This window comes from Chelonia mydas, chromosome 6 (assembly GCF_015237465.2).
Source record: "Chelonia mydas isolate rCheMyd1 chromosome 6, rCheMyd1.pri.v2, whole genome shotgun sequence".
Classification (NCBI taxonomy): domain Eukaryota; kingdom Metazoa; phylum Chordata; order Testudines; family Cheloniidae; genus Chelonia; species Chelonia mydas.
Window position 1 is genome coordinate 10,886,798 of NC_051246.2, and position 13,136 is coordinate 10,899,933.

Genomic DNA, 13,136 nt, shown 5'->3' on the forward strand with positions numbered 1-13,136 from the left:
AGATCCCACTCGCCTGCGAGAGCAGGGATAGAACCCACGAGTTCTGGCTCCCAGCTGCTAACCCCTCCTTCCCCCCAGCTTTAACCTTCTAGGCCCCACTGCCCTCCCAGAGCTGGGAATGGACAACGTCTACTTCCCCGCTCACCTTAGGCTGAAAAGCCCCCTGCAGGGAGCCAAAGGAAACAGCAGGGGGCAGGACAGGTGGGATCCCAGACACGGTGGGAGGGAACGTGGCATAGAACTAGGAGGAGAGAGAGGGCATGGAGAGCTCATTGAGTGGAAACGGAAGCACCATCACTGCAGGGGTCTCCTAGTCCCTGGGGAATAAGCAGCACCCTGGGACCTCGGATTTCAACCCCCGGGAACACCCAGCACTACAACATGGCCCAGCCTCCCCCGCCCACACTATATCCCAGCACCTGGGAACCCCCAGCACTGAGACACGTCCCCATCCTCCCGGTTATATCCCAATCCCCAGGAACCCCCAGCCCCAAGACACAGCCCTGTCCCCCACCGCTATGCCCCAGCACCGAGACACGGTCTTGTCCTCTGGCTATATCCCAGCTGCCGAGACACCCTGGCACCGAGACACAGCCCATATCCTAGCCCCTGGGAACTCCCAGCACCGAGACACAGCCCTGTTCCCCACCATTACAGCCAGCCCCCGGGAAGAAACGGTTGCTCACCCTGGACAGTAACTGTGGTTCTTCGAGATGTGTCCCCCTCCGGGTGCTGCACTCTAGGTGTGCTTGCGCCCCCTTGCCTTTGATTGGAGATTTCTCATAGCAGTGCCCCGGGCCGTTGTCATATAACACTGCACGGGCAAACCGCCCTCAGCTCCGTCTCTACCTTGAAGCCCCATAGCAGAGAACTCTGAAGGGAAGGGGAAGGGCGGCAGGGAGCGGAACACATCTCGAAGAACCACAGTTCTTCACAGGGTGACTAACATCCCTGTGGGTGCTCCACTCCGGGTGACTACCAAGCAATTCCCTCTAAGGATGGGGCAGGCTTCAGAGTCGAGTCCAGTACGGAAGGAAGTACAGCTGAGCCAAACACAGCATCAGAAGCAGAGTTGTGAGTTATTGACAAGCGTAGCAGCCTTACATATTTCAATCACGGGCACGTTTTTGAGAAATATAGTAGAGGTGGAAATGGACCTCGTAGAGGGAGTTCATATGTCCAGAGGTGCCCGAATATTACAAAATTTGTACAAAGAATTAATGCAGTCAGATATCCACTTGGCAAGTCTTAGATCAAAAGGGCCTAGAGTCTCTAATCAATCTGCGAGTGAGACACACAATTTGGGGGTCTTTCTGAAGGGGTTAGTCCTTTCCAGATAGGAGGCCAGGGCTCTCCCAAGGTCAAGGGTGTGCAACAATGCTTTTTGTTTATCTAGGTGAGGTTTAGGGTGGAAGATCAGCAGGTGAATGGGTTGGTTAATATGGAACTCAGAGGAAACTTGAGGTAAAAATTCGAGGTGGTGTCATAATGTGACCTCATCCTTAAAAAATTCAGTGAAAAAGGGCCTTTGTGGCATGTCCCCCAAGCAGCTGTGCCGATGGGATGGCTACCTGGAATGTTGTTTTCATCGATACATGGAGCAGGTAGCTCAGTTTAAACTGTGATCTTGAAAGGCATTTAAGAACCAGATTGAGGGCCGAAATCGGATTAGGACACGTGACTGACTGATTCTGATTTCTGAGCCCCCTGAGGAACCTCTGGGGAACACCCTGGGCAAGAACAGAATAACCCTCTATTGGAGAATGGAAAGCTGGGGTGGCTCTAATGGAACTCAGCGATAGTCCCAAAATTTTTAGCGTTAGGATACAGTCCAGTATATCTGGCAGTGATGAGGTCGGTGGACTATGTCGGCGGTCACACCAACAGACAAATCTTGTCCATTTTGGAGAGTACGTGTAGGAAATAGACTGTTTTCTGCTGTGTAACAGTATTCCTTAGCCTGCTGAGAGGAGGTAAGTCTCTAATCTCATGAACCAACAGTGCTTTAAAATGAAGCTCTCCAAGATTGGGGTTAAGGATCTTCCAGCCCTTCCTGGGAGAGCAGGTGAGGAGCAATGTGGAGAGTGATCAGTGAGCAAACGACCCGCTGTATCAGATAAAGAAACGATGTTTGTCTGGGCCTGATCAAAACTATTCGGATGACTCTGGCTCTGTCCTTTTTTATTTTGAGCAGAACTTTGGCTATCAGAGGAGTCAGTGGGAATACATGCAGTCGATCCGATGACCAATGAAGGCATCTCACAGGAATCGGTGACCCAGTCTGCCTCTGGAGCAAAACTAGACACATCTCTTGATTACCGCTGTGGTGGATTGGAAATCTCAATCTGCCAATCGAGCGTCCTTTTCCAGTTTGGGACCTATCTGGGAGGTGCCCCATTACCAGAATATGTAGTGTAATATGCTGGAATCTATTTCTCACTCATGGTCTTGAAGAAGTGCCTGCTGAGAGTATCCACGGTCACATTCTGCGACCCTGGAAGACAGGGTGCTGTGAAGACACTCTGATTGCATAATCACCAACTCCAGAGCTTGACAGCCTCAGTGCAGAGGGAGGGGGGATCTTGCTTTTGCTTGCCAGTTAATATAAAACATACATATGTTGTCCGTCACGACCTTTATGTACTTGCCCCTGATTAGTGGTAGAAACCGGAGAAAGGCGTATCTGACCACTCTGAGTTCCAGGAGGCTGATGCATAGCATGGTCTCTTGTGACGTCCATTTGCCTAGGGCCATGTGAGCATCCAGATGCTCTCCCCACCCTAGCATGGAGGCATCGGTCATTATGATGATCATTGGGAAAAGACGTACAAATAGGACTCCTGCACACACGCTGTGATGGTCTTTCCAACAATTGATGGACTGTTTTATGCAAGTGGGTATGGAAAGAAGCATATTTAAACTGTGTCTGTTTGGTGACTAAACACTCCTGAGCCACCCCTGAAGGCAGTACATTTAGAGTCTTGTGTGATCTACTAGTTGCCACGTGCCCCAACAATTGAAGACAGTTCTTGACCGAAGTTTGGGTGCTGAGCTGGATCATATTGGCTGTGTTGGAAAGGGCCACACACCAGCGCAGGAGGTATGCTCTTGCTGTTACTGAGTCAAGATGCGCTCCTATGAATGCCAAGTTGTGCACAGGGGATAAAGGGGATATTTGAATGTTCAGTTGTAGGCCCAAGTTGCGGCTTCGGAAGTGGCCCATGAAGTCAGTTCCAGGGAGCGACCCTTCAGCAGCCAATCATCCAGGTAAGGGAACCCTAAAATACCTTTCCTGCGGAGCTGTGCTGCTATTACTGACGTGACTTTCGAAAAGACCCTTGGGGCAGAGGACAGGCTGAAAGGGAGCACCTGGTACTGACAGTGGTCCCGGCTGACAATAAAATGTCTACTGTGAGATGCGTGGATCGCAATGTGGAAACGCACATCCTGAAGGGCGAGGGCTGAGAATCAATCCCCTGGATCTAGTGATGGAATTAACACTGCACGTGTCACCATTTTGAACGTTTGTGCCTTCACCTAAGTGTTGAGTAGCCTCAAATCTAGGATGGGTCTCCCAGGGCCATTCTTTTTTGGTACTAGGAAGTACCTGGACTAAAACCCCTTTCCTCTGTGCTTCATGGGAACTGGTTCTATAGCACCTGAGTGTAGGAGAGAGGCTATTTCCTGACAAAGGAAGTTCCTGTGAGAGGGGTCCCTGAAAAGGGACGGAGTAGGGGGGTTGGTCAGATGTGGAGGGGATGGTGTACCCTGTGGAGAAGATCTCCAAAACCCATCTGACTGTAGGGATCGACTCCCAAACTTGCTTGAAGAGGTAAAGGTGGTTGCCAAAGGGAGGAAAGCAGTGGAATTGGTGGAGCTGGTAAGGATGAGGGTGGTAATTCAGAATCTTCCCCGCGGCAATTCTGATGGGCTGGTTAGGTGGAATGGCGGAAGGCAGAAGGCTGAGAGTTGGATGGCTTCCTTCTCTGGAATTTGGGTGTCTTCTGATATGGTTCTCACAGCCTCAGAGATCAGGAATTGAGCTGGACGGGATATCTGAGCTGTATGGGATTTGGTAAACCATCTCTTCTAGGCAGGCGTATAGATTCCAAGAGAACACAAAGTAGCCCTAGAGTCCTTTAATGTGCTCAGAGATTCATCTGTTCCATCGGCAAACAGTTTACACCAATCAAAAGGAAGGTCTTCCACTGTATTCGGCTCCTCTTTCGGAAATCCAGAGCTGGAGCCAGGAAGCCCTTCTCAGAACTACCACTGCAGAGATTGAATGGGCAGCAATATCAACAGCGTTGAGGGAGGCTTGTCGTGATGTTCTGGCAAGCAGCTGGCCCTCTGCAATAATTGCCTGGAATTGCTCTCTATGCTCCGCAGGTAAGCGGTCAACAAGAGAGTTCAGTTTGGTGTAATTTACATGATTATTAGGCCCTACCAAATTCAAGGTCAATTTTGGTCAATTTCACAGTCATAGGATTTTAAAAATCATTAATTACATGATTTCAGCTATTTCAATCTGAAATTTCACAGTGCTGTAACTGTAAGGATCCTGACCCAGAAAGGAGTTGTGCGGTGGTCGCAAGGTTATCGTAGGGGGGGTTGCGGTCCTGCTGCCCTTACTTTTGTGCAGTTGCTGGCGGCGGCGCTGCCTTCAGAACTGGGCAGCTGGAGAGCGACAGCTGTTGGCCAGGAGCCCAGCTCTGAAGGCAGAGCCACCGCCAGCAGCAGCCCAGAACTAAGGGTGGCATGTAAATAATATTTCCGGGCTGCTGCTGCTGGCGGGGCGCTGCCTTCAGAGCTGGGCACCTGGCCAACAGCCGCCGCTCTCTGGCAACCCAGCACTGAAGGCAGCGCAGAAGGGTGGCACTACCCCAATCTCCCTAAAATAACCTTGCAAACCCCCTGCAACTTCTTTTTGGGTCAGGACCCCCAATTTGAGAAACGCTGGTCTCCTCCGTGAAATCTGTATAGTATACGGTAAAAGCACACGAGACCAGATTTCACGGTCCGCAATGTGTTTTTCATGGCCGAGAATTTGGTAAGGCCTTAGTGATTATGTTTCACCATTAATGCCTGATAGTTGGTTATTTTAAGTTGTAAGGAGGCAGACGAATAAGATTTTCTACCAACTAGTTGTTCGGATATAGATATTAAGGCCTATCTGTAAAGGCCTACACTTTAAGAATTTAGCTATATGTTTATCATTTAGCTAGTTATAGAAGTATAAAAGAAAGAATTTGTGTAAGAGCCTTCTCTCACTGTGACAGTCTGGGGCCCTGTTCTTAAGCTAAGGCCTTTGGCTAAGCAGCGGGAGCAGCCATAAGCTGAGAAATGTATGGTCACATCCTCACATTCCAAACTAGTCATATTGAAATAAGGCAATCTGGGGCTGTTAGAAAGGTGATCTGATCTATCAGTTCCAGAGAAAGGAAAGAGCCTAGAAGATGTAAAAGGAAATTTAGTTTGATAGTTTTCTGTTTGGTAAGAACTCACTTAGACACAGCTGGGAAACCCTTATGTCTTTATAAATGTAGTTGTGAAATCCTCACTTCTGTATTGTTTTGTCATTATAGTTCCCACTTTGCTATTGTCTATTTGCATGGTCTCTGTCTGGTTTTGTGATTGCTTCGGTCTGCTGTATAATTAATTTTGCTGGGTGTAAACTAATTGAAGTGGTGGGATATAATTGGTTAGCTAATCATGTTACAATACGTTAGGATTGGTTAGCTAAATTTCACTAAATTGGTTGGTTAAAGTATAGCTGAGAATATTACTATATAAATTGGGGGCAAACAGGAAGTAAGTTCGAATTAGAAAATAAGGAAAAAGGAACTTGGATTTAAGCTTGCTGGAAGGTCACCCCAACATCGAATTGCTTGCACCTTCAGACTTCGGATATTGTTGCTCTGTTCATGCGAGAAGGACCAGGGAAGTGAGAGGGTGAATGAAGAAGCCCCCTAACATAGGTCTAAATGTTTATGAGTTTCTTCTTATAAAGTTTCTTCTTGAGGATCAGGTCTCCTAGAGACGGAAGGCGATGAAGGTTGACTATCTTTGTGATGGGTGGTGCTCGAAGCCCTGGAAAATTGTTAATGATAGGCCCAAGGATCCCAGTATGGCCAAGGAGGTGTTGCATAAGGCATAGGAGGGGGTGGTTGCGATCTTGTGCCATGAGTGGTCATAGACTCATAAGAGACTTCTGGAGAGGGGCCACTATAGGGGTGAGGAGGAGAGCCCTGGATCAGTATTTGGGAAACTGAGGCAAGGTCTTCATCAGAATCCTCTTCCTTAAACTCACTATGGAATGCTCACTATGGTGGCGTGCCTGGAGAAATCTGAGGGGAAACGGTAATTACCAGGTGAACTGGCCATCTCGATGCACTCGGTATGGAAAATACATTGGAGACGGGTAGTGGAGAATTGGGTGTCTCATATACAGTGAGGTCCCAGGGAAGATTAAACTCCTGTGGTACCGAGCGTGCTGTCACTACCAAGTCCATAGTCTGCACCGAGCTGATGGTACTATGAGTCTCAGCTGCACTGAGGGAAATGTGGTCAGAGCCAAAGCGGGCTTCTTTGGTACCAAGGACGCAGAGGAAGAGCTTTTCTTGCTGCTTTGGTCTGCTAACGGTACCAACGATCTCGATGGGCCCGAGGCTTTGCCATCTTTTGGTCTAGTGGTGCCCTCGGAACCTGAGGAACCAGCAGCCTCATGGGTACCAGATTGGAGAACAGACAGTGCTGAAGTAGCTGAAGATACTACGACCTTGGCTTTTTTGAGACAGATTCTACCTGGTGAACTCAGGGCACGACCTTTGGAAGGCTTATGAGGGGAGTCTTGCGTCTTCCTCTAAGATACCCTCAATGAAAGCAGTTGAGAGATAGTGGAGGTAGCATATTTTCCTGGAGACTGGCGTACAGGAGGAGTCCCTTGGCCTGGGTCAGAAGCAGGGTGTAGTGAGCTTTCCATCATGAGGAGCCGAAGTTTGATCTCCCTGATTTTTCTGGCTCTAGATTTCAATGCCAGACAGAATTTACACTTCTGGGCAATGTGTGATTCCCTGAGGCAACAAATGCACTGAGGAATGCCCGTCACAACAGACAACGTTTGACACTGGGAGAACCGGGCATAACCTTCCAGTGAACAGGAACTACCTTATCTACTAACTAATATCTATCTAAATGTAACACATAAAAAAATAATTATTTTTCATAACTAGGAAGCTAAAACTAATTACACTAATGTTAAGCACTACAAACTGACTACTACAATAACAGAGCAGGATCCAGCTGAAGTAATCTCAACGGGAACCGCTGTCAGAGCTCTGTCTCTGGCCGAGTTGGCTGAGAAGGAACTGAAGGCGGCTCGCCCGTGCAGTGCTATATAACAACAGCACGGAGCATGAGGCTGACAAGCACGCATGTGCGAGCGGACCTGACACTTCTATGAGAAATCTCCGACCAAAGGCATAGGGGGCACAAGCGCACCTACAGTGCAGCATCCATAGGGACACTGCTCGAAGAACCTCCCCTGGTATTGAGACGCCCCCCGCCCCCCCCCCCCCACACACACAATATCCCAGCCCCCAGGAGCCCAATCACCCAGACACAGCCCTGCCCCGAGCAGTATCCCAGCCCCCAGGAGCCCTGGAAGCTAGACACAGCCCTGCCCCCCCCATACCCCAGCCCCCAGGAGCCCAGGCACCTAGACAAAGCCCTGCCCCCCACAATATTCCAGCCCTTGGGAACCCCTGGAACAGGATAGTGGCTGCCAAGGCCGCACTCACGTTATGCCTCAGAAGCCCATCAATCTTGCCTGGGTATTTCTCAAACTGGAAAAGAAAAAGTGGGGTATAAGGGGAACCCAACGCACCAGTGCTCTCTAGAGGCCCATGTCCCTTTCCCCGCTCCCCCTGAGGCAGAGTCTCCTGCCCTGGGGTCAGACTGGAGCTGATGCCCCTGAAGGGTCACTCACCATGGCGGGGGCGGGCCCGGGCACCATGCCCGGTGGGAAGGGGGTGAAGTGCTGGTGCGTATGCTGGTGGGTGTGCTGGTGCTGGTGGTTGTGCTGGTGGAACTGGAAGGCCAGCGGGCGGATGGCGGCTGCCCCCATGTCGGCCCCGCCCTGCGCTGTCAGGAACCGTGAGCTCAGGCCCTGCCGGATCAGCTCTTGTTCTGAGCAAGGAGAGGAGAAAGCAGGGGGTGGAGTTATCTGGGGGAGATGGGACCCCCTTGTAGCCTCTCCCCCTCAGGCCCCCAGAAAGACAAGAGCACCCCCCACCAGCCTCATCCTGAGAAGTGAAACCCCTTCCACCACCACCACCAGCCACCTCCCCACCCTCCCAGAGAGATGGGATCCCCCTGCCGGCCCCTCTCCCCTGGAGATATGGGAACCATCTTCTGCCTGCTCCACCTTGAAAGATGCTCCCCTCTCCACTCTGCCGGCCCCTTCCCAGAAGAGATGGGACTCGCCCCACCAGCCCCTCCCTTCCCCCTCCCCATACACCCCCCACTCCCTCGTGCCTCCCTCCCAACTCACCGGATAAGGCTGCGGCTGCGGCCGGGTGCCCAGCGACCTGGAGCAGAGGGGGGGGTGGGGGCAGGCCCGGAGAAGGGGGAAAGAGGGGTGGGTGATGGTGGGTGGGGGGGCGCAGGGTGGAAGGGAAGGCATGGGGGGGCAGGGCCAGCGAGGGGGTGGAAGGGCGGGGAGGAAGCTGCGAAGAGGAGGAGCACGGGGGCAGCAGGGACTTGGCATGTGCGCTGCTCCGGCTGCACCTGCAAAAGACAGAGAAAGAGAGAAAGTCAGCCCCAGGGGAAAGAACGAGCGAGACCGAACAGGAGAAGAGTAGTGGGGGGGGGGGAGGAGGAGACATGGAACGGAACACGAGATAAGACGGGGGGGGGGAATAGCACGCCTGAGAGAGAGCAAGAAAAGAATGAGGGGAAAAAGGTGACAGAATGAAGGGGGAAAGAACAAGGCAGGAACGCACTCCCTAGCTCACTCACCCGGCAATGCTGAGGTCCAGCCCTGCTCCATAGGGCCCCGGCGGCGTGGGGCTGGCGAAGGGCGCTCCCTTCCCATGCACAGTGGGCTGGGGCAGGCTGTGGGGTGCTGGGCCCCCCTGTGGCGCCGACAGCTGACCCCGGGGCTGGGGCGTGGTGCGGGCAGCAGCCGGGTTGGGTGTCCGGGAGGGCGGCGGGGCTGGAGGAGTAGGAGGCCGGGCTGGGGCCACAGGGAGGGCTGGGGCTGCCTGAGAAAGGGGGTCCTTGGGCAGGAAAGGCACTAGCAGGGGGTCCCCGTCAGCCTCGTGGCTCCGCTCCTGGCTCCGCTCCAGCCCTGAGACCTTGGGGATCACAGAGAGTTTGGCTGCACAGCTCCCGTTCACTGCACCAACTGGGCCCGAGGCTGGGGAGAGAGACAGCACCCAGTGAGAGACCACCCAGCACCAGGGGGCACTCCCCTGGTTGCCAGTGCTGCCCCTGATGCCCCAATGCAGCGCTGGGGGTGGGGTGGGTGGGTGCTGCCATGTAAGGAGCGGGGTGGGAGGCTCAGTAGGAGGCATTCTCCCCAGCAGTCAGTGCTGCCCTATGCCCCAGTGCAGTGCTAGGGGGCTGTGACAGACTGTACCCCATGTTCCCACTTTTCAAAAGACTATGATAAATTGTGTACAAATGTATGCATTGTGAGGTGGTAATAGAAAACTCATAATCTGCTGAACATTATCGTCCCAGTAAAATATTTGTGGCAACAATGTATGTGAAGTTATAAGATTATACTGTATTACTTTGCTGTAACGTGTTCCAAGTTTATAAAAGCAGGCCCAAACCAGTTCTTCAGAGACAAAACACACATTGACATCCCGGCCAGGTATCAGCACAACCAATGAACCATCATGGACTACCACCGAGATAAGCAGCCATTCTTTGGCAGGAAGAAGGGTGTGAGCGAGAACTTTACATATTGGCAAAGCCACAGTTGAGGGTTTCTGTGTAAACTGACTGCCTGTCGCCTGACCCCCAGCTAGAAATGATCCTCAAAGAGGGGGAAAGGGTACGAAAAACAGTGGCCTCCAAATCACCTCTCTCCCTTTCATCTCTACTCACAGCAGCAGCGAAGTTGGAAAGACAAAGGAAGCATCACTGAACTGGGGGGAGATCCTGGCTGAAGCAATCCAGCCAGACTGCTGTAAGCTTATTGCAAGAAAAACATTTTTGCTTTAAGTTGACTTAGCTTGTTAAGGTAGCTTGTTAAGCTAGGTACTTCCTTGTAAAAGGAAGTATTTTTTCACCCAACGCACAGTCAATCTGTGGAACTCTTTACCAGCACATGTTGTGATGGCCAAGACTATAACAGGGTTTAAAAAAGAACTAGATATATTCATGGAGGACAGGTCCATCAATGGCTATTAGCCAGGATGGGCAGGGATGGTGTCCTGAGCCTCTGTTTGCCAGAAGCTGGGAATGTGTGATAAGGAATGGCTCATTTGATGATTACCTGTTCTGTTCATTCCCTCTGGGGCACCTGGCATTGGCCACTGTCAGTAGACAGGATACTGGGCTAGATGGATCTTTGGTCTGACCCAGTATGGCCGTTCTTATGTTAGGTATTAGTTTGCCTTTTTGCCCTTTTATTTTCATTGTAACCATTTCTGACTTTGATGCCTCATTACTTGTAATCATTTAAAAATCTTTCTTTCTGGAGATAAGAAACTTGTTTTATTGTTTTATCTAAGCCAGCGTGTTTGGATTGAAGCATTTGGGAACCTCCACTTGAGATAACAGAGTTTGCGCATATAATTTTCCACTGATGAAATTACGGTCTTTCTGCCTCGTATTGCCCAGCTGGGAGCCATGCAGTACAAGACGTACATTTCTGGGGGACAAGGCTGGGACTGGGAATTTGCTGGTGTTGCCCTGTATGTAATTCATGAGCGGCTGGCCAAAGCCCTCATGTCATTTAGCTAGGAGTGATTTTGCAGGTATGGGGCTATGAGTGAGTAGGAGCAGGAGTGGCTGTTCTCACAGCAAAGCAGCGCAAAAGGCAGCGCAGGCTAGAAAATTAAGGGGACACAGCTGTTCAGCAGTCCAGACTGTACCCAGGGTAATGTCACAGGGGGCGCTGTGCTGCAGTTAGCAGGGCGGGGGGCTCGGTAAGGGCTGCTCTTTTTCTTTAGCACCCACCTTTGTTGGTTGAGACAGTGAACGATTGATCCAGGTCATCATTGGAGGCCTGACAGGGAGAGAAATGAACTCACATTATCCCTGGCTGTGGGGAGCCCCCTGATGCCAAATACACGCCAGGAGCTCCCCACCATCCTTGATTCTCTGAGCTCCCCATGGAGGGTTCCCCTCCCGAATGCGCCTGCCTGGGGGAGGGGGGATTCAGGGCTGTGGGGGCAGGAGGGGTGGGCTGGTGGAGTTCAGGGGGTGGGGATGGGAGGAGGGGACAGGAGGAGGGGTGGGGTTCAGGGCCTCTCACCTGCTCCCCTGGGTCACTCTCCATGTCGCACTGCAAGGGAGAAAGACAAAGGTGGGATGAGCGGAGGGCGAGCTGCCTGAGCCTGCCCCTAGGGGGTGCCGTGGGCCAGACAAAGGGGGGAGAGGCGGAGCGCGAGGGAGCCACTTACTATGTATCCTGTTTCCAAGTAGGAGCGGAGGGAGGCCTGTGGAAATGAAGGGGTATGATTGGCAGCACCGCCCCCTGCTGAGCAGGGTTGGGATGCCCCTGCCATGTGTCATGAGAATTTCCTGCAACCCACCCCCCCGGCCTCCACCCTAAAGTCCTCATCCAGCCCCCACCCTCCGTTACCTCCCCCATGCCCCGTCCCCCTGCCCAGTCCCCCCACCCTCTCTTGCAGCCCCATGTCATACAGCCCCCCAGTTCTCCCTGCCCAAACCCACACACCCCTCTCCACTGACCTCTTTCCTCCTCCTCTTGCTGCGTCTCCTCAGCGCCCGCTCCCCCGCATGCCGCCCACACCCCTTCTCTGAGCTCTCATCACGGCCCTCCTCCTCTTCTGAGCCACTCCCCTCGTCCCGCTTCCGCTTCCCCGAGTGCTTCAGCCGATGCTCCAGCCGCTCGGGGGTCCTCAATGTCGTGTCCTTCTGTGGGGAGGGGGAGACGGTGAAGCAGCTCCTTGAGGACAGATGACACCTGCCCAGCCATCTCTAAGGAGTTCCCTCACAGAGTGCTGAGATGCAGCCACCTCTGGGGTGGAGTGTGGGGGGCTCCTTATACTGGGATCCCTTGCCCAACTCTAAGATATGGCCACCTCTTGGGCAGGGCACAGGGATGGTTTATGTAGGGATCTCTTGCCTGGCACTGAGAAGCAGCCACCTGGGGGGCGTGACATGGCAGACTATAACTGCCCTGGTGGAGTTCAACCTTTACTCTGGAGTACACGCCTTGATTCCTAATCAGTCCAGTCTGACAAGAGGAGCAAGCATGAGTCACTGCAGAACAGGAACACATGGAGCTCAGAGAGCTCCCCACCCTGCACTCCTGAAACCTGGATTCCCTGCTTCACATCTTAACCGGAAAGTGTCTTAGGGTATGTCTACACTGCTCGTGTTCCCTGTGGCCACACTTTTTATCTGGCAGTGATAAAAAATAACCACTCCGAACAAGGTGTCTATACTGGCACTTTTCAGCGCTAAAACTTTTGTTGCTAGGAGGGGTGTTTTTTCACACCCCTGAATGTTTTAGCGCTGAAAGTGGCAATGTAGACACAGCCTTAGTTGCGGCCTGACACAGCACCTCTTCCCAAAGGGGAGCAACCCTTCCTGGACACAGCACCCAGCATCCCAGACAAAAGTCATGGCCCCGTCCCCCTGCTATATCCCAGCCCTCAGGAACCCTTGCCACTGAGAGATAGCCCCATCTCTCCCACTATATCCAGTGCTAGGAACCCCCGGTTCCAATGTACAGGTGTGTTCTCTCCCCCCCACCAATGCTATATAACATCCCCTGGCACTACAACACTGCCCCTCCATCATGCCGTCCCGCCTCCCCCCCCCCACCTATATCCCATCCCCAAAACACATCCCTGTCTCCCCAACTATATCTCAGCCCTCAGGAACCTCTGGCACTTAACTACGTCCCTCACTATATTCCAGCCCCCGGG

At 52.4% G+C, this 13,136-nt stretch overlaps 2 protein-coding genes across 4 annotated transcripts in view; both read right to left on the minus strand.

The window, feature by feature from the left end:
- The window catches only part of LOC119566362 (zinc finger and SCAN domain-containing protein 2), a 558,782-nt gene that overhangs the window by 461,425 nt on the left and 84,221 nt on the right, over positions 1-13,136 (minus strand). The gene's annotated exons all lie outside the window — the stretch shown is intronic.
- FBRS (fibrosin) overlaps positions 1-13,136 on the minus strand; it is a 31,878-nt gene that overhangs the window by 16,568 nt on the left and 2,174 nt on the right. For both annotated transcript variants that reach the window (XM_043549183.1, XM_037899052.2), the window contains exons 2-10: positions 11,932-12,117; positions 11,640-11,675; positions 11,492-11,521; positions 11,194-11,242; positions 9,019-9,418; positions 8,552-8,787; positions 7,988-8,187; positions 7,800-7,844; positions 146-241 (exon numbers count right to left, since the gene is read on the minus strand). In XM_043549183.1, coding sequence (XP_043405118.1) covers positions 146-241; positions 7,800-7,844; positions 7,988-8,187; positions 8,552-8,787; positions 9,019-9,418; positions 11,194-11,242; positions 11,492-11,521; positions 11,640-11,675; positions 11,932-12,117 — 1,278 coding nt within the window. The remainder of the gene's footprint in view (positions 1-145; positions 242-7,799; positions 7,845-7,987; positions 8,188-8,551; positions 8,788-9,018; positions 9,419-11,193; positions 11,243-11,491; positions 11,522-11,639; positions 11,676-11,931; positions 12,118-13,136) is intronic.